Genomic DNA, 21,722 nt, shown 5'->3' on the forward strand with positions numbered 1-21,722 from the left:
TTATTTGGTACAAGATACTAGAGACAAGGCTAAGCCCAAGATCAGGCTGAAGCTGAACAGTCCTGCACAGCCTCGGGTGTTGCTGGGCGTGGACCCCCCAGCACCTGTGCAGGAAGGGAGCAAAGTGCCCCTTGTGCTTTCTTTAACAGAACCTTATGTTTGTAGAGCCATTTTAGGCTCACAACAACATTCAATGGAAAGTACAGAGATTTCCCGTATTCACAACCTCTCCCAATGTCAATAGCCCTGGCAGAGAGGGATATCGGTTACAGTGGAAGAATGTGACGGTCATCACATGCAGAGCCCACCATGCACAGGAGGGTTCTGTAAGTGACCAGCTGGGTGATGGCATGTGTCCACCTTTGTAGTAGCACCCAGAGTAGCAGTGTTGCTCTCAGACCCTGAGAACTTGAGAGCTGGTGGGGACAGCTCTGTGGGCTCCGCACTGGTGAGAGAACAGCAGCCCTCTGTCCACAGTGCTGGCCTACATGCAGCTGCTGGAGGACTACTCAGAGCCGCAGCCCTCCGTGTTCTACCAGACGCCGCAGAGCGAGCACATCTACCAGCAGAAGAACAGGATGCTCATGGAGGTGTACGGCTTCAGCGACTCCTTCTGCGGGAGTGACTCCACGCAGGAGCTGGCCCCTCCACCCGCTCTGCCCCCCAAGCAGCGGCAGCTGGTAAGCAGTTCCCCATCTGATCACTTCTGCAGGTGATCAGAGCTTCCAGTCCTAACAGGCCTCTGAGAACTGGAGTGGAGCGATTTCCCTGCTAACAATCTCTTGTGCCCCTTTCTTCTTCGGCTCTACCATAGACCTCATAGACAGGAGGGACTCAATCAAAGCACAGAGCACTGTCTGTGTGCAGCCATCTGTGGGCTTGACTTCCATAATGGGCCTAACTGTATGGAGTGACTTCCATCCCATCCCTGGCCAGCGACGGCCCCATGGGAACAAATCCCACTGAAGCAGGACAGCTTTAGACAGAGCCACTTTGTGCCGTAAACCCAGCAGTGGCCAGCATTGCATGCCTCTGCAATGGCTCCTGCTCAGCTATCACACTCACCAGGGGGCGGCAGAGCACTGAACCTGCCGCCGGGCTCCCAACTGGCTGTATACATTGGGTGGCTTCAAAATCAGATTCTCTGACCAGCCAAACTCTGCAGAGGGGAGGTCTTAACCTTTGCAGAGCTGTGTGGGCTGCTTTGCTACCTTGCTGGCCAGTCCAGTCTCTGGCAAGAAAAGGGACGTGTGTGTTGAGCTAAGCTCTTCTCTGTGCATTGTGAAGAAAGTCCTGTTTACTTTGTAGTACCTGGAGCTTAGCATAGCCTCAGGCTTCTGAGCTGTTCACCCTTCTAGGCCATAGCCAGCTAGCTAAGCAGACATTTGCTTCTGCCAGGAAGCTCTCAGCTGACTGAGGCAGCCTCTTCTAGAGATGATAGGTTGAGCTGAGATCTGGGAACCTGGGGTCCCAGCCCTGTCCATGGTACTACATGGGAATCTAAACCACTGCAGTTGTTTCCCAAAAGGTCGTCTTTATGGGAATAGAATGCAGACTCAAAGGACCGCTGCCGGCCACTCCTTACTGAGGTTGGTCCTCCATATGGTGTCTCTATAGCGAGAAGTCCATAGATTCTGAACAGCTGGAGGCAGATTCCGCACACGAATGTGGAACACAACCATTCCAAGCATGTAACATGAGGCAGCCTGTTCCACCATTGCAGCAGGGTAGGGAGAGGTCAGCTAGTTAGGGACCTCCCCAGACAGGTTCAGGTGCACACAGTCCTCTCCACAGTTCCTGATATCCCCACTGTCTGTAAAGAGAAGCTGGGAACTAGAAGAACTTATCCCCAGGCCACAGCTATCCAAAGACCTAGAAATCAAGCCCAGCTTCAGGTGAGCCCTGACTAACCACAGGACAGGCTAGTTGCGTCCTATCTCCAATACACACATCTTACACACAAAGGTGATAATAGCAATTGCACTTCTTCATGTCCAGTGATAGGCAGGACTCACAGTGCTATATGCATGGCACTTCATCTAATCCTCTCCCAGTGTGCACACAAGATACGAGAGTCCCCACAGTTTCCAGGACCCTGACCACCAAGCTCTCTGAGAAATGCCCAAAGCCAGTAGGTGGCCTCTCAGGGGCCTAAGTTCAAGCACAGGGTCCTGAGCCTGCAGTCTGAGCTCTGAATCCAGAATGACTGCAAGGGTCTACGGAGCTCCAAAGAGCTCAGGGTTCTGGGTCAGCCCAAATCTCTGGCTTCAGCCCACTTGTCCTCTGCAGGTTGGCATCACAATCTGCCATAAGATGGAACAGCAGGGCCTCTCATTTAGGCAGCCTTTGGTGGAGCCAGGCAGCCATCCCTTGCGGGACACCCCTCAGTGGTATTAGTTAGACTCCACAGCTATACTGCCTGTGCTGACCATTCTCTGCTTTCTCCTCCGCCCTGCCTTCTATTTTGCTCTCTGCCCAGCAGGCCTCCTATGCTGCTTCTTCCTTCTCTGTCTCCTACTGTGTCCAGCAAACTAAAGTGGCCTTCACCCCCGAGGACGGCAGTGCCGCTCAGGGCCTCAGTGTATCCGTGTCTAACTCCTTTCTCAACCGGCACGGCAGCTTGCCTGTGCCCTCGGTGAGTCTCCCCTGCTCTTCCTCACTTGGAAACTCATGCAGTTAGTGCTTGAAGCCTGTGCTCCTGGATGCTGCTGCTGTTGCCTGTCACCAGTGCTGTCCTTCCACAGACCCACCTGTCGCAGAAGGAATCTGAATACTTGCTTCCCTGGGCCTTGGGAATGTGGTTAGGGGTTTGGGAGTGGAGGTGTGGCCTACCCTATCTGGAGCATGGCACTGGCACAGAGCACAGCCCCTTCTGCTATTGTGCTCTGCTCTCCCAGGGGCCTGTGTCTGCACTTAAGAGTGAGTGACCCTCATGTAGGAAGCAGGGCAGAAAAGGAGCAGCTAACCAGGTGCACGAGTGGTTGTCGAGTGCCTTTGTTCACCTCACAGTGTGTAAGCAACCACCCCAAGGTCCTGTGGCTTAAAGCAGCAGCCCTTTGTCTTTCTCAGGGTTCCAGTTAGGAGGGTGGTGTGTGAATCTGTCCAGGCAGACATCTTTGGGAGCTAGAACAGTTGAGCTAGTTTGTCACCACTGTCAAGCTTGTCTAGGCTTATTCTTGTGGCAGCTGGCAGAGTTTCAAGGCAACAAATGGAAAAGTGTCAGGTGCCCTGACTCAAGGTCAACACATGGCAACCACTCAATGAGGTCACAAGGATTGCTGTTTTCGGGAAAAGGGGAAGGGAACCCTGCTCCTGAGGGGAGGACTGCCTGTCACCCTGACACAAGACAATGTGAAGAAGGCTAAACCAGTCTGTAGACAGCTCAGTGGTGACACAAAAGGAGGCCTAGCTTTCTGGAGTCTGCATCTAACCCAGAGCCAAAGCAGCCACCTTTACTCCTGTGATCTCAGTCAAGGCTCAGAGGGGAAAAGAATGGAGCCGAGTTCACTCCCTTGAAACAGCTGGAGCTCAAGGATTGACTTCTCCCTGGGCCTCAGTGTCTTCTTGAGGTCACAGTGGGATTGAGAGAACTGTATCAAACCACATGAAACACCATGCGCATGGGAAGCCAAGAAGCTGTCACTGCTCTTCTTGAGTTCTGGCCTAGGCCTTGTCCTGCTTCTCATCCTGTGCTCAGGAGTAGGGCACATTACTTCAGCCACATGACAAGTGTGAGTAGGTGATGGTAAAAACCTGCCCAGGTTTGCAGTTTGCTTTTTGTCTGCTGTCTGCCTTTGTCTAGGGGTTTGCAGTTCAATGCCCAGGGCCTTCAGGAGGGCTTGTAGTGGGGAGCCTCCCTTCTCATAGCACTCAGCACTGCTGGGTATGTGGGACAGGCTGAGTCACCTCTGCCCTACCACACAAATAGCCTGCTTCCCCAGAAGGCACCTCTAGCAAGCTCCCTCCACAGACCTTGTAGAGCTTGATTTTAGACAATCCTGGTCCTTAAAAGCAAGCGCGCGAACACACACACACACACACACACACACACACACACACACACCTAGGAATGTCTCCTTATTCCTTCTAAACCGCTAGAGGACTGTGAATGAACTGGACTGTATGCTACAGAGTTGCAGACAAGGGCATTTTCTGAGGTTTGGGTTTGAGTGTGTCACTGCTGTGGAATGTTGAGGCATCTCACATTTGTGACTCTGTAATTCTTAGCTCCAGCTCCAGGAAAGAGTCCAAGGGTCCATGCTAAAAGGATATGTCATTTCAATGAAAGGGAAGAGTCTCAGGAGCAATGAGTAATGGCTTAAATGCTTAGAGTATGTGTCAGCTGAGAGGTCGGACCCCATGGAGAGATGTAGTGTCCTGCCCCTCTACACAGTCTCTAGGTAACTCTAAGAGGAGCTTAGACAAGTGGTTCCACTGTGCAATCAGAACAGGTGTGGGTTAGCTACAAGGATGAAAATGGGCGGCCACATACCTGGAAGCAGCTCATGGTTCAGTAGGGGGTCAGATAAGCTGAGGGACTGGCCAAGGCAAGGTGTGAGTGACACCTGGAGTCCCAGCAGAAAGACATGAGGGAAAAGAGAAGTTGGTTAGTAGGTAGCTTAAAGGACAGTTGTGTCTGAAAGACAGGTAAACATGTTTCAAAGCAGGGCTTTGCTTCAAGGATGGGAGCCTGGAGTCCAGGAGCCATTCTGAAGAGCCATTTAGAGTGTGAGCACTGGGACTGGGCTCACAGGACCCGAGAGAGTGCAGTTCTAGCTGTCCTGGGACTCCTCAGGGCCACACCCAGGAAAAGCAGGTCCCAGCCTTCCTTTGTTCAGCAGGGCCCTTGGAATTGACTGAGCCTTGGGAGTTGGTCCCTAGGAAGGCTACAGCCTGCCTACGGCATCCCATGTTTTTCTGATGTGGATTTTGCTCCCAAAAACTTGAACAGCAGCCGAGAAAATTGTGTCTTCAAGGTCATTTAAACTTGCTTGGTAAGAAAGGCACGAAAAAAATGCAGGGGAGACTAAAGAAAAAAAGATGAGAGGCCAGGAGTAGCCTTTGCTAAGGCCCAGGAGGCTGCTGCCTGGCCCTTCTAACTGTGCCCTCATCTTGCCACAGGCCTGCTGTATCCATGTATATATATGATGTGGCCTCCCTGCCTTCCCCAAGCTACCAAGCCACTTGAGCCTTCAGATGCTGTACCAGGCACTTCTTCCTGTCCTAGCCTCTCCCTCCATGCCTTTCCAGGTTCTGCCACCCTGTGGGCTGACTGTTGCTTAGCTCTGGAACTGCTCACCCTCCTCCCAGCTTCCCCACACCTGTGTCCCAGCCGCCCCGTTGCATGTCTCTTCTCTGTCGTGAACAGTATGAGTTGGGTCTATATGTACATTGCCCTTGAGCAATAGTGACAGCATTCAGGCTTTGATGGCCACAAGGGTGGTCAATCCCTATGTACACTGTAGAGTGGGCAGTAGAGAACCGCCTCCCCCATCCCCTAGACTGTCCTGGGCCGACATTCTAAATGCTGCCACCAAGAGACCTGTTGGGATGCTAGACTGTGGACAGGTTTTCTTCTCATCCAATTCTGGATAATAAAATAGCTAGCTGATTCCATTTTGAGAGGTTATGCTTAAATGCCCACAATGATGCTTCTGATTTAAAACAAAAATCTTTGAAATACAAAAGTTAAGTGTAGCAAGGTTGTGGTGAAATATGCCTTTAATCCCAGTACTCCGGAGGCAGAGACAGGTAGTTCTCTATGAGTTCAAACCAGCATGATCTACAGAGCAAGTTCTAGGACTACACAGAGAAACCCTGTCTTGAATCCCTCATACACACACCCCAAAAAAGAAAGCTAACTGTATGTCACCATGGACTCCAGTGTTTTGAAAAGGGCTATATAGTAGCTACTATCTCATTCTGGGCTCAGACAGTCCTTTCTTTCTCTGAGCTGCTAGATCCAGGCTTTGAGGCATCACACATGTGTCCTTCAGAAGACCTAGGCCTCATATAAACGTTTGGCTTATGTGCTGTGGCCAAGATACAGCCAGAGCCCCCTTCTGAGATATAGGGCTGGCTCCTTAACTCCACCAATGTGCCCATGTCTCTCCTGGCCATGAACTATCCCTGAACATTCACCCAAAAGCTACCACAGACACCATGGGCATACCACCTGTAAAAACAAAGCAGGAACCAGGGAGAAAGAGAGAATAGGGGAGTAGGGTGGGCAGGAAAGGTGTGCCCATGACAGGGCATAAAGACAGGCTCAGGCAGCTTGGCATCGCTCTAGCCACTCTTACTTGGTCCATGCCATCTTGTCTTTACTCACTTCTTGGCCTAAGCAAAGCCAACTCACACACAGGAGAGGAAGGGGGGTGTAGGGTAGGGGTAGAGGGATAAGACCCAGTGGCCCAGGGCCAAAGAGGTATTGCTCAGGGCCAGTTCCCTGCTGGCTTGTTCCCTGGGCTTGCCTGTCCTCCTGAGTTTCCATGAAAGATTTCCTGCATTGTTAGTTAGCACCAGGAGGATTTCCCTTACAGGGGAGGAAGTGCCTGTTCTGTGAAAAGCCACTTGATAGACCTCTGTCTACTGTCTGGAGTTTGCCAGCACATGTCCCAGGGTCCCTAACTACTTTTATGCAGACTCTGTCTACCACTAGGCTCTGAGTTCCAAGCCAGTGTGTAGCAGGTGGTGAGTGAGTGTCCTTTCCTGACTCACCTCACTGTTTCGTCTCAAGTCTGCGGCGGCTCCATGAACACCCTGTATACCCCATGTTCATCATCCACACAGCCCTCAGCTCCTTGCACTGTGCAAAGCCTTTCACCTGGAGCTGGGACATTTCTCCCTCTGGTGCTTCAGTCATGCCCTGCTTTGCTCCAGCAGTGCCCTACTTTTGTGGTGAAATGTTCCATCCTTGCAGCCACATGGTCTTCTGAGGCTCCAGCCAGCCCTTGAAATAAGCCATGGGCCCTGCAGTAACTCACTGTATGCTTATGGAAAGCCCAGGCTGCTGCAGACCTGCACTGCCTGACTGAGTACACAGACAGACTGGACCCCGCTCTGCACCTCACTGCAAAGCCTCCTGGAAGGGTGGATGTACCTTGCACACCAGCGCTTCTCCCCCTGAGGAGAGCCCCAGTGTATACATTCCCAGTTCAGGGAAGGCAGGGGCAGGACAAAGGCTGCTTCACCATGCTGGGGACAAAGGAGTGGGATATCAGGGAAGGCAGGGGCAGGACAAAGGCTGCTTCACCATGCTGGGGACAAAGGAGTGGGATAGAGCTTTACTTGGAGCCAGAAGTCCTTGCCCGTGGGTCTTCACAAACTGTGCTTCTGAGGTAGACACACACACACACACACACACACACACACACACACATACGCGCCCCACTAGAATATCTAGGCTTGCTGTTGTCTCTGTGCCCCATCATTTTAGCACATCAGGGCTCTGGGACCAGCCCTAGACACAAAAATGTTGCTCTAGCACCATGATCCATCTGACACCAGAGTGCCAGGAAGGCCATGTGGTGACCCTCTGGGGCACTGCTCCACAGGTGGCTCTTGCCTTTCCACCCTTGTCACAGTACCTGACATCTGTCCAGGACCTTTCTTCCAAATCTGTGATGGAGTATTTTTCCCACTCGGGATATGGATACACCAAGGCAAAAAAAGCTAAGTTATCTGCTCTTAGTGTCAAGCTAGAGCCAGGCTTAGAACCCAGACCCATCCGTCATGAAGAGTACACCATTAAGTTGGCCTTTATGAGCGATTCCGTGGCCAAATAAATACTGAGATTCGGTGTAGCTGATCAGAGCTGCCTCTTGGCTGGCCTTGGAGAGGTGTGCGTGTGTGCAAGCATGTTTGTCCTTCATGTTGTCAAGCATTGCTGAAGGTAGCTACCATATCTAAGGAGAGTTCTAAAGATAAGTTAGAGGCCATCAGGTTGCCAAAGCCTCAGGCACATGAGAATAGTTCCAGCAGATTGCTGGCTTGAGCACAGCTCTCTTCTGGTCTGTAGTGTGTCTTTCTTAGGGCTCAGGCCATTCAGGTTGTCCTCTCATGACACACAGCACTGTGAGATGCACTGGAGTTTAGGAAGCTATGTGGCAGAAGAAGGGATTATGGGGGGTGGGGCAGGGGTGGGGGAGTTGTGCCACAGTGTCAGGAACATGGCACAGGAGTGGCTACAATTCTGTTCTTTTATGTCCTTGTTTCTAGTGTTTTCAAAATAAATGCACCAAGAAGTGTGTTTTACCAGAGAGAGGGTGTTTGGACATGGTGTGATGCTAAGTCACCCTTCTTGGTAAGGTCAGTGCTTGTGTCACTCTCGGGTGACCTGCAGAAGTGCCACTCCCTGCCAGGAACAAAGACAGGTCCCATGACTAGAAGCTCACAGCATCTCTGAATCTACCACTTGGCTTTGAAACCCTACGTTTGTCATTTGTAAAATGTAGTTCCTGTAATTAGCAGAAGAGCCTCAAACAAGAGAGCTGCCCCTAGATACGATACCTCCAAAGTAGGCATTGGCAAATGGGGTGAGGGGAGCAGTGTTACCCAAGACCCTCCCTGCCCACCCTGGGTGTGGTCGTACCCAACTCCAAAGGGCCATGGATGTCTCCCCAGATGACTGTTGGGAGCTTTGAAGCTTAACTTCTCACCTGGACTGCTGCTGCTGGCCACCCTGTTGAAGGCAGGTGCTCTGCTGACAGGGCCAGTACTGAGCACAGCACCTAGGGAGAGTTCAAGTGAAGACTCTCAAGTCATGAAGATAACTTTTGTGACTGTGTTTAGTGGCCTTTTGAGAAAGCAGTGGTGTGGTGGCTTATATTTCTTTTTTTCTTTCTTTCTTTTTTTGTTAGTTTTTGTTTGTTTTGTTTTTTGGGACATGGTACTCTGTGTAGCCCTGGCTGTCCAGCAACTCATTCTGTAGACCAGACTGGCCTGGAACTCGAGATCTGCCTGCCTCTGCCTCCCAAGTGCCGGAACTAAAGACATGCACCACCACCACCACTACTACCCAGCTCATATCCATATTCCTAAAAGCCTCCAAAACCTAGCCATCCTTGTTCAGTGCAGGGATAACCTGTCTCTGGAGGCTTCCCTCACAGTCAGCACACACCGTCTTTTGCTGTCATCCAACTGGGAGCTGGATCAGATCCTCAGTACTGAAGTGCAGGCTACCCTTCACGCCCTAGCAGCCTGGCCATCAGATGAATTAAACAGAGTAGCCAGGAAATCAGCTCTGCTTCCCTGCCAAGGCAACACGAGTCCCATCCCCTGGCAACTTTATGCCAGGACTGACAGAAAAAGTCTCATTGGAGCTTGGCCAACATCAGGTGATTCTGCCTTTAATGAATTAGCTTCAAGCAAATAGAGGTCAGCCTTCACTATCTTTTTTACTCCAAAAATTGGTTGTTGTTCTAGGTTTATCTTTTCAGGAGAGCCAGCTGTTTCCATCTTTTCTGCCTAACAGGGCTCTGCTCTCAGCTTCCATCCCTCCTAACAGTCAGGGCTCTGCTCTCAGCTTCCATCCCTCCTAACAGTCAGGGCTCTGCTCTCAGCTTCCATCCCTCCTAACAGTCAGGGCTCTGCTCTCAGCTTCCATCCCTCCTAACAGTCAGGGCTCTGCTCTCAGCTTCCATCCCTCCTAACAGTCAGGGCTCTGCTCTCTGCGTCCATCCCTAGCTTGCACACCCTGCCCAGCATCCTAATAGTGCTCGGCTGAGGACATCCCTACCCCTAATCAAATCAGGAAAAATAGGTGAGAGAGCCAGTTTCTCAGATCCAAGTATGATACAGGCCACCCTGCGCCACCCCCCAGCAGCACAAGATGCTAAGGAGATGAGCCTCTGTTCCTTTAGTCGGAAAGATTGCAGCAGCACTTTCTGTTCGTGTAATGAGATGAGCCCCCGCAGCACTCCGAGTGAGCATCACTGCCCAGGCCAACCTTCCAGTGTCCCTGGCACATACTCTGCCTGACTCTGGAGCCAGCACTTCTCTCCTGGTGCTCATTTACTCTGGCACCACTATACCCCTTCCCCCAAAATCCCCAACCCAAACAGCATCTCTCAGGCTATAAATACAAATTCCTGCTGCACAGGGATCTCAAAAACAAAACCAAACACTCCCCAGATCCAAAAATAGACTCCAGGCTGCTGTGGGGCTGGTGGCTCTGAGATGACCATCTGTGCCCTTCTCCGAACCCTGGGGATGAACATGATCCTGAAGGGCCTGACAGAACCAGGTCCTGTGGAAACAGCCCTCTTCCCCACCCCCACTCCCACCCCCAGCACAGTTTCTGGAATCAGGAGAGCCACCCAGAGCAGCCCAGAGCCAGCGGTGTTGATGGTGATTGGAGAGCCTTCCCTGGCACCTCCTGCCCTTGAGAAGGTACATTTCCAGCTTGGCTCTTGTCCCAGCACGACTGCATAACTGGAATGCCTGAGGAGCCTAGGAGCAGGGCCTGGAAGGGAGGGGAGCGCCCAGGCCCCTTTGTCCCAAACCACACTTGCTCCGGCCTCTTCCTGTCCACTGACTCATCCCCACTCACAGCTGAGGTGCTGCTGTTACAGGCCTGGCAGTGGGCTGCACACCTTAATAATAGGATCAGGCAAGGTGTGACACCCCTGTCAGCCCAGCCTGAGTAACATATCAAAGGATCCTTTCTCAAAAACTAAAAACAGCAGCTGAAGAGCTGGCTCAGCACTTAAGAACACTTGTTGCTCTTGCAAAAGACCTAGGTTGGAATCTCAACACCCACATGGTGGCTCACAACTGTCCATAACTCCAGGGAATTCTTCTGGCCTCTGCAGGCAAACACTCAAACATATAAAATACAATCTTAAAAAAAAATCCATGAGACTATTTAAGATAAACATTTAGGTAAGTAAAACCAAACCAACATCCGAGTGTGGTGGTGTACAGCAACACTCACGAGACTGAAACAAGATGACAGGTTTGAGGCCATCCTGGCCTATGTAGCCTGATCCTGTTTCAAAAAGAAAATTACACCTGTGGTTGACAAGATAGCTCAGTAGTAGCCAGGCATGGTGCCTCACACCTTTAATCCCAGCACTCGGGAGGCAGAGGCAGGCAGATCTCTGTGAGTTCAAGACAAGCCTACTCTGCATAGTAAGTTCCAGGCCATTGAAGACTATATAGTGAAATCATGTCTCCCTTTCCCTCTGCCTCACAAAACAAGATGGCTCAGCAGATAAAGGTGCAAGGCTAATGATTTGCATCCCAGGACTCAACATGGTGGAGGGAGAGAACCAATTCCGACCTCCAAATGTGTACAGTGGCATGCTCATATTTATATACACACGGATAAGAAAATGAATGAATTTTAAAGTTTCTTTTAAAATTATAGTAAATTTTTTTCCTAAGAATGACTGTCCTTTCCACCCCATGGGTGTGGGCTGTCTTTTGAGATAAGGTTTCCTGTGTAGCCCTGGTTGGCCTGAAACTCACTATGTAGATCAGGCTGACCTGAAACATGGATCCACCTGCCTCGTGAGTGCTGGGATTAAAGGTGTATGCCACCGTGCCTGGCACAATAAACGTGTAACCCAGGCTAGCCTCAAACTGGTGATCTTCCTACCTCAACTGCCTTTAATAAACCTTACTGATATGCACCACCACAATCAGCTCACCCCATTTTAAAGATGAAGACTCATCCACAAGAACTTACTTGTCCAGAGTCATACAGAGGGAAAAGTAACAAGGTGTAGCTGCTTTGGATGGAGAAGGGAAGTCGGGATCTGCAGCCTATGTTGAGAACCCACAGCTGACCCAGATTCAGAGAGAATGAGGCCTCTCTGCCAGCCAGGCTCCACAGCATCCTACAACAGTATCATCCTACAGCAGGATGACACGTGATAAGTACAGCCTGTGGCTGGGTGGGCATTTCTGATTCAAGCCCTAACATCTCCATTCAGTTTAAAACTTCATTTCTCCTTTTTCTTATTTCTGTGGGTTCTGAGACTCTGTACCACAGAAAGGTCCAGAGCACTTGAGCGATCCGTGTGCATGTTTCAGTTGGCATCTGTGATAGGCACATGAGGAATGCCATGTGTGCATCCTCACTGTCCTCCCAGGCCCTGTGATGGTTAGCAGAATGTTGGCAAGCCTCCAGCAGACATGATGGCATGAAACACCTCTCAGCTTGGGGACTTGGAGTGTCCTCTTTGGGCTCAGAAGCTATAAAGACTTAGGGATACCTCTCAGTGTGCCATCTGACTTTTTTGTCAAATGAAAAGTAGTAGTCACACCTGTCACTCTGGGTAACATCAGAAGGGTTGTAAAATCACTGCATTTAAAAAAGAGAGAGAGAGAGAGAGAGAGAGAGAGAGAGAGAGAGAGAGAGAGAGAGAGAGACAGAAGGGGAAGGGAGATGCTGAAACTCTTCTGGTCATTTTTGAGGCTCCTGCCCTTTTCTAAAAGGGCCTGAGGTCCATTCGATATCTAAAAGATGATATGTTTGTCTTTTTTTTTTTCAAAACATCTTATTTATCAGTATTTGTATATACATACATACTTATACATGTATACATATATACATATATATATATATGAACAATAATTAAATAAGATGCATTTGAACAGTATTGGGGGTTGGAAAGAGTGGGAGGAAGGAGAGAAAGAAAAAAATTATGTAAATACAGTGCTTATATATGAAATTCTCAAAAAGGAATCCATTTTTTAAAAAATGTTCCACAGATTAACTTGCATTTTACAATATGAAAATAAATATGACATATAATCATGTTGAAGGACATTTTAACTCACTACAAACTTTGAAATTTAAAATGAAATCAATAAAAATTATTTTACCCAGCATACTAACAAAAACCACAATAACATTTTATAATTCAAAGTATTTCTGAGAAGAAAATGGATTGTCAGAAGCTACGTCAGCAGAGCCAGGGGGACACTGTGTGTCATTTCTTTTCTTTTCATTTCTTTTTTTTTGTCTTTTTTTTTTTTTTTTGTCTTTTTTTTATTATCAAATCATAATTTTTACTTTTTAACACAGGGATTATAAACACGAAAATGCAGGATGTGGGGAAGGGGATGACACAGGAGCATAGATGTTCAGGGGGAGTACAGATATCTTTCAGAGCAGGGTATCAGCTGGGTGAAGGTTCAGGGGTCAGGTCACTATGACTCTGCCTATGCTTTACTTGTCCTTATCTAAGTTGGTACTATCTGCCAAGGCTGCCTATTTACAAGGTCTATAACTACTTAAGCTGGTAGATTTCCACAAAAGCTGCCTGTTTACAATAGTTTATAGGCATCTGTTTCAGTGTTTTTCCATAGAGACCCAAGACTTTGTGTTAACAAGCATGTATGTCAAGCCTATTGCTGATTTTAGGCTTATGGCTGATTTTAGGCCTTCAGTGTATAAGCAGGGCTGCCCCTGACATCTCCACCCTTCTCTAAGTATAGAAGGGCTGTGGCAATTCTAATCTTGCCAAGGCGGGGATAGAGGCCTGACCTCCAGTAATTAAAGGGGACCTTGTAATGGCTCCAGTCCTTCTGTCGTTGTCCAGGGAGGCATGAGGGCCATACCTGTCCCGATATCTTTTTCCTGGAGAGGGGATACTTTTGACATCAACCCCTTATGCAGTCAGGCTTGTCCCTCAGGGAACCCAGAAACATATTTTTAACTTTTATTTATATTCCCTTGCAGTGCTTAGCCTCGCAGCCTAAGCAAGAATTTAGATCGCCAGACAGAGGGGGTTCTGGGTGGCCCCTCTCTGCTTGGTCTAGGGGCAGAAGTCCCCTTGTTTAGGTTGGGTGGAGATGGGACTTGGGAGCACCCTGGATAGAGTAGATATGTTTGTCTTTTAAGGGGTAAACTAGACTTGTCCAGAAGATTCCAAATGAGTGAGTGTCGGTGACTTGGAGTTCAGGCCTGAGACGCAGGTGGTAGAAGCTCCTTTCCACATCAAAGGAACATGGAGTGATCAGCATGGAGACTGGGAGGGAATCCAGTTATATCCTGCCATCCAGATAGTCCTGTCAGCCTACAGGTCCCTTTCAGAAAGCAGTGTAGTCATGGAAGTCTGTAAGAGGTTGTCTGGCATGACCAACAGCCTCCAGAAGGAAAGACAGGACACACCAATCATGCTGAGCCTCAGTTAACCTAACCACCTTTTCTCTTGTCTGTTTTCTCCTTCCCACATTCTTGTTTGTGTGTTTTCTGCCTGGGTTCTGTAGTACAAATCTGTGTTTAGGTCTTACTCCCAGGACTTCATGCCTCACCACCAAGCCTCCGTCCAACCTTTCCTTCCGCCTACCTCCTCTTCCTCTCCACATTTTCCCCCTGTCCACGCGTCGCAGAGCTCGGACTTAGCGGTGCCCACCGTAAGCAGTCCGCCTCCCAGCACCGTGGACGGGCCTCTCTCGTCTGCTCAGGACAGCAGCTCTCACAGGAACCCTGTCCGCCTTCCTTCTGAAACCTCTTTCAGTGACTCGGTGAGAACTCAGCACACATTTGTGCTCGTCTGCACACTGGCCCTCAGGGTTTTAGAAAAAAACGATGCTACTACCAAGGGCCTTGTCCTCCCTCCCACGGCCCAGGCTGCTGCTGGTTTGAGGCCACTCAAACATGAGTAGGTTGGCACCTATGGGGAATCAAATGTAGTTCTGATTGATCCACCTGTTTCCAGAACAGAAACCAAATCTTTTGTATAGATTCCTATCACACGGGGAATTGGGCTAGTGACCATTTAGAACAGTAAATTGTCACAAAGATGAGATAGAAAACGCTATGAGCTTTCTGTTGTGTGTCTGTGGAGAGGCCCAGACTCTTGTAGAGTGGAAGAAACAGAGGTAAGGTTGCTTGTCGGGCCCATGCAAGGGCCCCTGTGCTTTATCAGAACACAGGAAGGAACTGCATGACAGAGTGGAGGGGACAGATAGAGGGACAAAGAGGGTCTGACAGTTGGAGACATTTCCCACATTTCAAGCGGGCAAGTATGTTGCTTCTAGTCCCCTGCACTGGGAACCCCTGCCTTGTTACAGGTTGGGGACCTCTGCAGGCCCTTTTATAAACTGGGGGCCCCTACAGGCCCTGCTATAAGTGGAAAAACTTTCTGGAAGTTTCCAGAATGTCTCTAAATACTTTGAAGAAGATCCAGCAGGAGGCTGGGCCCTGGAAGCACTTCCAGGGAAGACTGAGGGAGCTCTCGAGCCTGGCCCGTTGTCTCTCCTCTTACCCTGTCTCCCCCAGAGTGAAAAGGCCAGCAGGGAGGAAGCTGGTGGGGGTGAATATGTCAATCTGTACTCCTCTGGCCAGACCAGCGAGGAACTGGCTCCCTCTCGAGGAGTAAGTAACCTCGGTGGGTCGCCTTGTGCATGGGCCACCCTCTGTCCCCCTCGAAGTCACTTCCTTTGCAGCTGCTTCTATTGGCTGAGCCCCTATAGTCCTGCTGGAAGCCAACCCATCCTATGAGAGAGGACACAGCTTCCAGGTAGAGGTCTGCCCTGCTTTTGCTTCAGTGAGTGTGGCATTTTTCAGAACCTGGCTGAATAAGCGTCCTAGAAACCACGGGATCCTGGCCCAGCCCCCGCTGCTCCCGGGAATGTCTTCCCCTTCATCTCTCCATGCTGATCCTTCCTTCCAAAAGATGCTTTTACACCTGCCCTTCGGTTCTTCCCAGCATGCCCTGCTGCCCTCAGCTACTCCCAAGGAAGCAGGGCAAGTGATAGGCGCCCTGCTGGATATCCACACTTGTCCCTCTTGAGAGCAGACTCTTGCTGGATTGTGGAGGTCCATGCCTGGATTATGCTGCTGTCCAGATTGTGGCCTCATAGTGCACAGGCACCTTTCCAAATTTGGCTTCAGCAAAACAGGGGCAAATGAGAGATTTCAGGGTCACTGTCCCATGAGACCGAATGAGAAGTTCCTGTAGAAGATGAAGTTAAAGGTCATTGTCCCCAGGAGACTGAATGAGAAGGTCTAGGGGATAAAGTCAGGTCGTCAAGGACAAGAAATCAGTGCCCTGGCAAGCCTAGCCTAAACATCATGGCCATCCCATGAATAGTCATGCCATGACTCCCTAGGACTTTCAGCTGTCTGTGTCAAGGCAGCTACCCGCCTTAGACATCAGCACAACATAAGCTTCCCTCCAGTGAGATTTGGTCCTGTTTGGGAGAGCTAACCCAGTATCCCTACCCACTGGTGACCTGTGTCACCGGGAGCACCGAACTTAGGGAGTCAATGCCCAGGCCCCATAGCCCTCTCTGCCCTGCAATGCCAGCCCCACTGCTGTCCCTAGTGACAGTCCCTGGACTCACAAGGACTTTTTCTTCACCTCCAGGACATCATAGCCCAGAAACATCATAGAGTTGTGTTATCAGTGGGTACAGAGGCAGCAAGTCTGCCCAAACAGGTCACATTTGTGAGTTTGGGCAGGTGGACTTCTGAACTGGACTGTCACTGGTTAAGGGCTGTAACCCTGAAGACTAAGAAGTCAGGGAAGTTTGGGTGTAGTGGTTAAAGATAGAAGCTTTGGAGGCAGATAGCCTTCTCCTAAGAGTTCAAGTCTACCCTCCACCATTAGGTGTCCTGGCAGTCGATTTCTGTGGGAATGGAGGTGTGGTGGTGGTAGCTTATTGAAGAGAGTGAAGGAGAGGCGTGCAGAGCACTTAATTGCGTCACCACACACACACCTGCAGAGTGGCTACGGTGTCCGTACCCAGGCCGACAGGAGATAAATGTTAGAAGGAATGGCACCTCCCCGCTCTCCAAAGGCAGATGTTGGTCTCCAGAGGGCTTATGTTTCTCGTAATAAACCCCATCGTCGTTAGCTTGTTCCCACTGCCAGCTGCTTCACAGTGCTGAGACAGACCGCCCCAGCATGGGCCATCTGTCCAAATGCCACCATTCCTTCTCTTTACAGGAACTGCCATCTGGAAAGGATGGACATCCCAGAGATCCTTCAGTCAGCAGTGCATCTGGGAGGGACAGCAGAGAAAACGGGGAGAGGTAAGAAGTGAGCAGGAAGTGTCCAGGCCCCGTGAGCCGTGGCTGTGCATTGTTCTGATCGTCACAATTGTCTGTCTTCAGGGTGGAAACTACAAGGAAACCTAACGGTCACTAATAACCTGCCCTCTAAGGCCTTTGCCATGCGCAGTGTGCCTTCCTGCTGACACCTGTGCTGTCTACTGTCCCATACCTAGGAAGTGTAAAAGACCTTCCCACCCACAAACCTGTCACTGGACATTTCTAGTCATAAACGTATATGTTGTGTTGCTAAGCTATTTTGAAAGGAGCTTACAGGTGTTGTGGCTCTCAGTCCCAGAAAGCCATCATACCCTCCCGAGAGGTGGAAACAGTGATCACAGCATCATTGTCACACCTGAGACAGAAAAGGTTTCCTCATGTAATCTGGAAAGTAGTCTCCCCATCTTCCCCCTCCAGGGATTAACCTGAGGCTGCACACGTGCTGGACACTGAGCTACAGCCCAGCCCCTCTTAGGAATAGCTTACATAACATTTGGGTTTTAGTCGGCAGTGGTGGCGCATGCCTTTAATCCCGGCACTTGGGAGGCAGAGGCAGCCGGGTTTTTTGAGTTCAAGGCCAGCCTGGTCTACAGAGTGAGTTCCAGGACAGCCAGGGCTACACAGAGAAACCCTGTCTAAATAAAAAAAAAAAAAAAATGGGTTTTATGACCTGCAGTGCCTTTAGACACCTTGTCCTTGTCCCTTCCCTTGTTCTCAGTATATTCAGGTTTGCAGACGGGTAGCTAATTCCTGGACCATTTCGTGCTAGCTAATGGAGCTGCCAGTGAGCATCCCTTCTGTTAGTGTTGATGCCACCTTCCTGTGAGATGTGCCAGCTACTCAGGCTTTTCCTTCCTTTAAGTTGAGAACTGGTCACCTGAGGCCTCACTAGTCTGAACACAGCAAAGTGACTTCTGGCTTATCAGTGTCAGGCCTGGGCAAGCACTAAGAGGGTTTTGGTTTTCATTTTGTTTTGGTTTTAAAAGACAAGAGAAGCCACAAGCTTGACCTGCAAGCCTTGCATCTTGTCACTCTTGGATTCTCACTGTCTTATGTCCTCCAGGCTGGGTTGTCCTCAAGTGTTACTATAACACTTGGCCAGAAAGACTTGTATGTGCCAGGCCAAAGCAGCCTGCGGATTCTGTCACCTGCTTCACTGGAATCACCTGCTTCACTGGAACCGGGTGTCATGTTGAGGGTTCAGATGTTCAGGTTACCCACCTCCTGAGGGAGGGCTCTCCCAAGAGTTACTCTTGGAGCTGAGCTGACTTCTGATGGGGAAATGGTTAGAAAGATGGAGCACACTAGTGGTTGGAAAGCTCCTGGGAGAGGCACTGTCTGCCTTTCGTAAAGGCCACCTCACTGGCTGGCCTCCTAAGGCAGCAACAAGGCATGATTCTTCCCAAGCCTGGGGGTGTTGGTGCGGACTCTCCAGCTCAGCTACAAAGAAAATGTGCCCTTGGGGGCCAAAAAGAGCCACAGTGAACAAAAGCGCTGTTGCCAAGGTTGGGTCCCCAGGACCCAGTGTGCCACATGTGCTGTGTGTGTGTGTGTGTGTGTGTGTGTGTGTGTGTGTGTGTGTGTGTGTGTACGTGCGTGTGTTTAGTGCTCTCTGAAGACCCAAAGGCTGGCTAGTGTCTCTCTGGATATAGCCTGAGAATCCTCTCTTCCTTTAGCCAGATGCTGTTCAGTGCTTTAAGTCTTTCTATCCAGAGCAAGGGCCCTCCCTCTTTCTCCAGTGCAATGGCTGCCTGTGTTAAAAGCCATCTCTTGTGATATTGAACACTGATGACATTGGGCACCATTTGCTAGGCCGCAGCATTTTCTTACTGCTAAGCACGGGCTGGGGGGTTGCATGGGGGGGGACATGTAGCCTCCCTCCTTGCAGCCCTCTTACTGCACTTCCTTTCATATGCTGCCCTTGTGTGTCTGTGAAGGGGCTGGGCAAGGAATAGCTGAGGCCATTACAGAGCTCAGAGGACCATTTCCACTCAGCAGCCTGGTCCTTTATCCCCAGGTCCAGAGAACAGAATTGTTCCCAGGCAGAGCCAAGAGTCTAGTTGTCACTTGGCCCTGCCTGCAACTCCAGTTTCATATTATAGTTGCCATTCAGGGCTTGTCCACGAGCAGCTCTTATACCCTGGTCTATACGTAGCAGATGTCTTAGTTACTTTTTCTGTTACTGTGTTAACAGTAGCGTAGGGGGAAAGGGTTTATTTTGGCTCACAGTTCACTGTTAGTCTGTAGTGATGGGAAAGTCACAGCAGCAGGAGCTTGAGGCACGTGGTCACTGCGTCCAGTCTAGAAGCCAAGAGCAGTGGCTGCCGGTGCTCAGCTCACCCTTTCCTGTCAGACAATCCGAGCCCCAGCCCAGGGATGGTGCCGCCCACGGTGCGTGGGTCTTCCTGCCCCTCCTCTCGGTCTCACTAAATTGACAATTAATATTAACCATCACCAGTGTTGCCTCAACCTCGAGGCCTCCATGGACCAGGAAACCTGGGGTGTGTCTGATACCTTCAGCAGTAACCATTCTTCCTCTCAGGTCCCCAAAGTCACTGGATGGTCTGGAGTCAGCCCAGGCAGAAGAGGAAGTGGATGAACTGTCTCTCATTGACCACAATGAAATTATGGCCAGGCTGACACTCAAGCAAGAGGTAAGCATTCCCCAGACCTGGATCTTATAACCACCAACCAAGAGGGAAGGGAAAGTAGAGAAATGTGCCCTTGGATGTTCAGTCGGGAGACCTGAGTCAGGCAGCACCTCAGCTCTTGGGCTCCCAGCTAAAAAGGGATGGGGGGTGGGGGGGGAGTTCACTGTCCCTTTCTTGCCAGAAGTGAACTTGGCCTTTGCAAAGCCTCTCTGAACTTCATGCAGGTACTTCTGAAGGCAGTGCAAGGGAAACACCCAGCAGTGTTCGGTGTAGCCTGCACAGGAAGCTCTCCGCAGTGTAAAGCATATATGTGCTGTTAGTAACACAGCCCCTCCTCTTCCTGTTAAGAAAACGGGCCTAGATGCTGAGCTGTGCCTTGTTTGAGGAGTCTTATTGATAAGAACAGCACCCAGACATGTAATGAAAGAAGAAGAAGAAGCTGGCCCTAGGAACCTTGTCTCTTCTCTGTACAGTTCTAAGAACTGAGTTTAATGGGACATCTTGGCCCCTGAGTAGCCCTGTATCAAACCAGTAGGAACTGGTTTGATGGTTGTAACATACAGACATAGGAAAGGAAATGTGTGTTCCTGGGTCATCCTGAGTAGCTTCCTAGCAACCCAGGAAGACGTCAGCACTTTAGCCATCAGGCTGCTGGTAGGGTTAGCAGAACCTAGGCAGAACCTGTGTAGAAAGAAAAGCTGAATTCCTTCTGGAAAATGGAGTCATTAACATAGCCAACCTTGTCCCAGGTGGAAACCCAGAACACTCAGAACTCTGAAGTCCAGATGGAAATGGCAATTCATGGCATGCACAGATAGGATGTGGGCTCTGTCTCCCTCAGAGTCTCAGCTCACCTACAGCTCTGTCACTGGACCAGATTACAGTTTGTTTGCCTGTGGAAATAGAGTTGGGCTCCCACTGGCAAGCTGGGTTTGGTTGCTGTGTAACCATCCTTCGTCATGAGCAATCTTGTGATATTTTACGCTCTTCTAGTGAAGTCCTTCCAAGAACAGCCTGTGGGGTATGTCCCCGAGCTGAATCCTGCTTTGGAAAGGGACTAAGCCCAAAGGTAGCTTACTGGAGGTGTGGAGAGAAACATGCCTGGACACCATCTTCCTGTCTCCTAGGATTAGGGACTGCCTTTCTCCTCTGGAATCTCACCTTTTCAGTTTGGGCCAGGAGGTGGAGGTAGGGTTGAGACCACAGTGCCCTGACCCCATGTGGCCTCTGGAAGGTGATGTGCCCTGGTGCTCACAGCACCTGGACAGCTTCCTCGATGCCCAATTCTCTGTAAGAGTTCTGACCAGTACCAATCTACAAAATCCATGGGAACAAGTAGGCTGCAGATGCTGCCTGGTGTGCACAGTGCTGCCTGCCACTGCTGAGCTGAGGAGATCAGAAGGAACTCGGGGACTCCGAAGCATGGTGAGTTTATCACCTCAGCCTTGTCTTATGCTCTTTCATTCCAGGGTGATGATGGGCCAGATGTTCGTGGAGGTTCAGGAGACATCTTACTGGTCCATGCTACTGAGACAGACAGAAAAGGTATGGCAGCTCCCACTGTGCTGGATTTGTGTCCCACCAAAGGTATCACATGACCATGCTGTACTGTCATCTCTCCTGGGTTGAACTTTGGACCTGATGGTACTAGGGAAGAGTAGGGAGAGGCTGGCTCCGGAGACCCTGATCCTGTCAAAACTTGCGCCTGGGTATGTCCTCTCTTGGTGCAAGACAATGATGCTCTTGGCCCTCAGCGTATTCTGAAGGTGAGGACAGTCAGTGGTACCTACTGTGTGCTCCAAGGGCAGCCCACTGGATAATGACATATTTAACTGTGGTATTAAAGTTAAAGCAGCCACAGTGTTACTCACCTATGATCCTAGCACTCAGGAGGCTGATATAAGTGAGTCTGGATTCAGACCCTTTATTTTAAAAATAAAATCTTTTACAAACATGGCCAGCCCCTTCAACCTTTCCTTATATTTAAGTCACTCTTTTCTTCAACGTATTTAGTTCACATAGTTAACTAACAAGTTCCTAGGAACAAAATTTGTTGT

The 21,722-nt window shown here is 50.0% G+C and overlaps 1 protein-coding gene across 15 annotated transcripts in view; it reads left to right on the forward strand.

Moving 5' to 3' along the window:
• Positions 1 to 21,722, forward strand: part of Rapgef1 (Rap guanine nucleotide exchange factor 1) — a 119,313-nt gene that overhangs the window by 84,540 nt on the left and 13,051 nt on the right. For 5 of the 15 annotated variants that reach the window (XM_076928365.1, XM_076928368.1, XM_076928366.1 and 2 more), the window contains 7 exons: positions 478 to 680; positions 2,480 to 2,635; positions 14,224 to 14,481; positions 15,239 to 15,334; positions 16,911 to 16,996; positions 19,557 to 19,668; positions 21,135 to 21,210. In XM_076928365.1, the coding sequence (XP_076784480.1) occupies positions 478 to 680; positions 2,480 to 2,635; positions 14,224 to 14,481; positions 15,239 to 15,334; positions 16,911 to 16,996; positions 19,557 to 19,668; positions 21,135 to 21,210 (987 nt within the window). The remainder of the gene's footprint in view (positions 1 to 477; positions 681 to 2,479; positions 2,636 to 14,223; positions 14,482 to 15,238; positions 15,335 to 16,910; positions 16,997 to 19,556; positions 19,669 to 21,134; positions 21,211 to 21,722) is intronic. The other 10 variants (XM_034494383.2, XM_034494386.2, XM_034494384.2 and 7 more) reach the window with 6 other exon arrangements.

Source organism: Arvicanthis niloticus, chromosome 2 (assembly GCF_011762505.2).
Source record: "Arvicanthis niloticus isolate mArvNil1 chromosome 2, mArvNil1.pat.X, whole genome shotgun sequence".
NCBI classification, from domain to species: Eukaryota; Metazoa; Chordata; class Mammalia; order Rodentia; family Muridae; genus Arvicanthis; species Arvicanthis niloticus.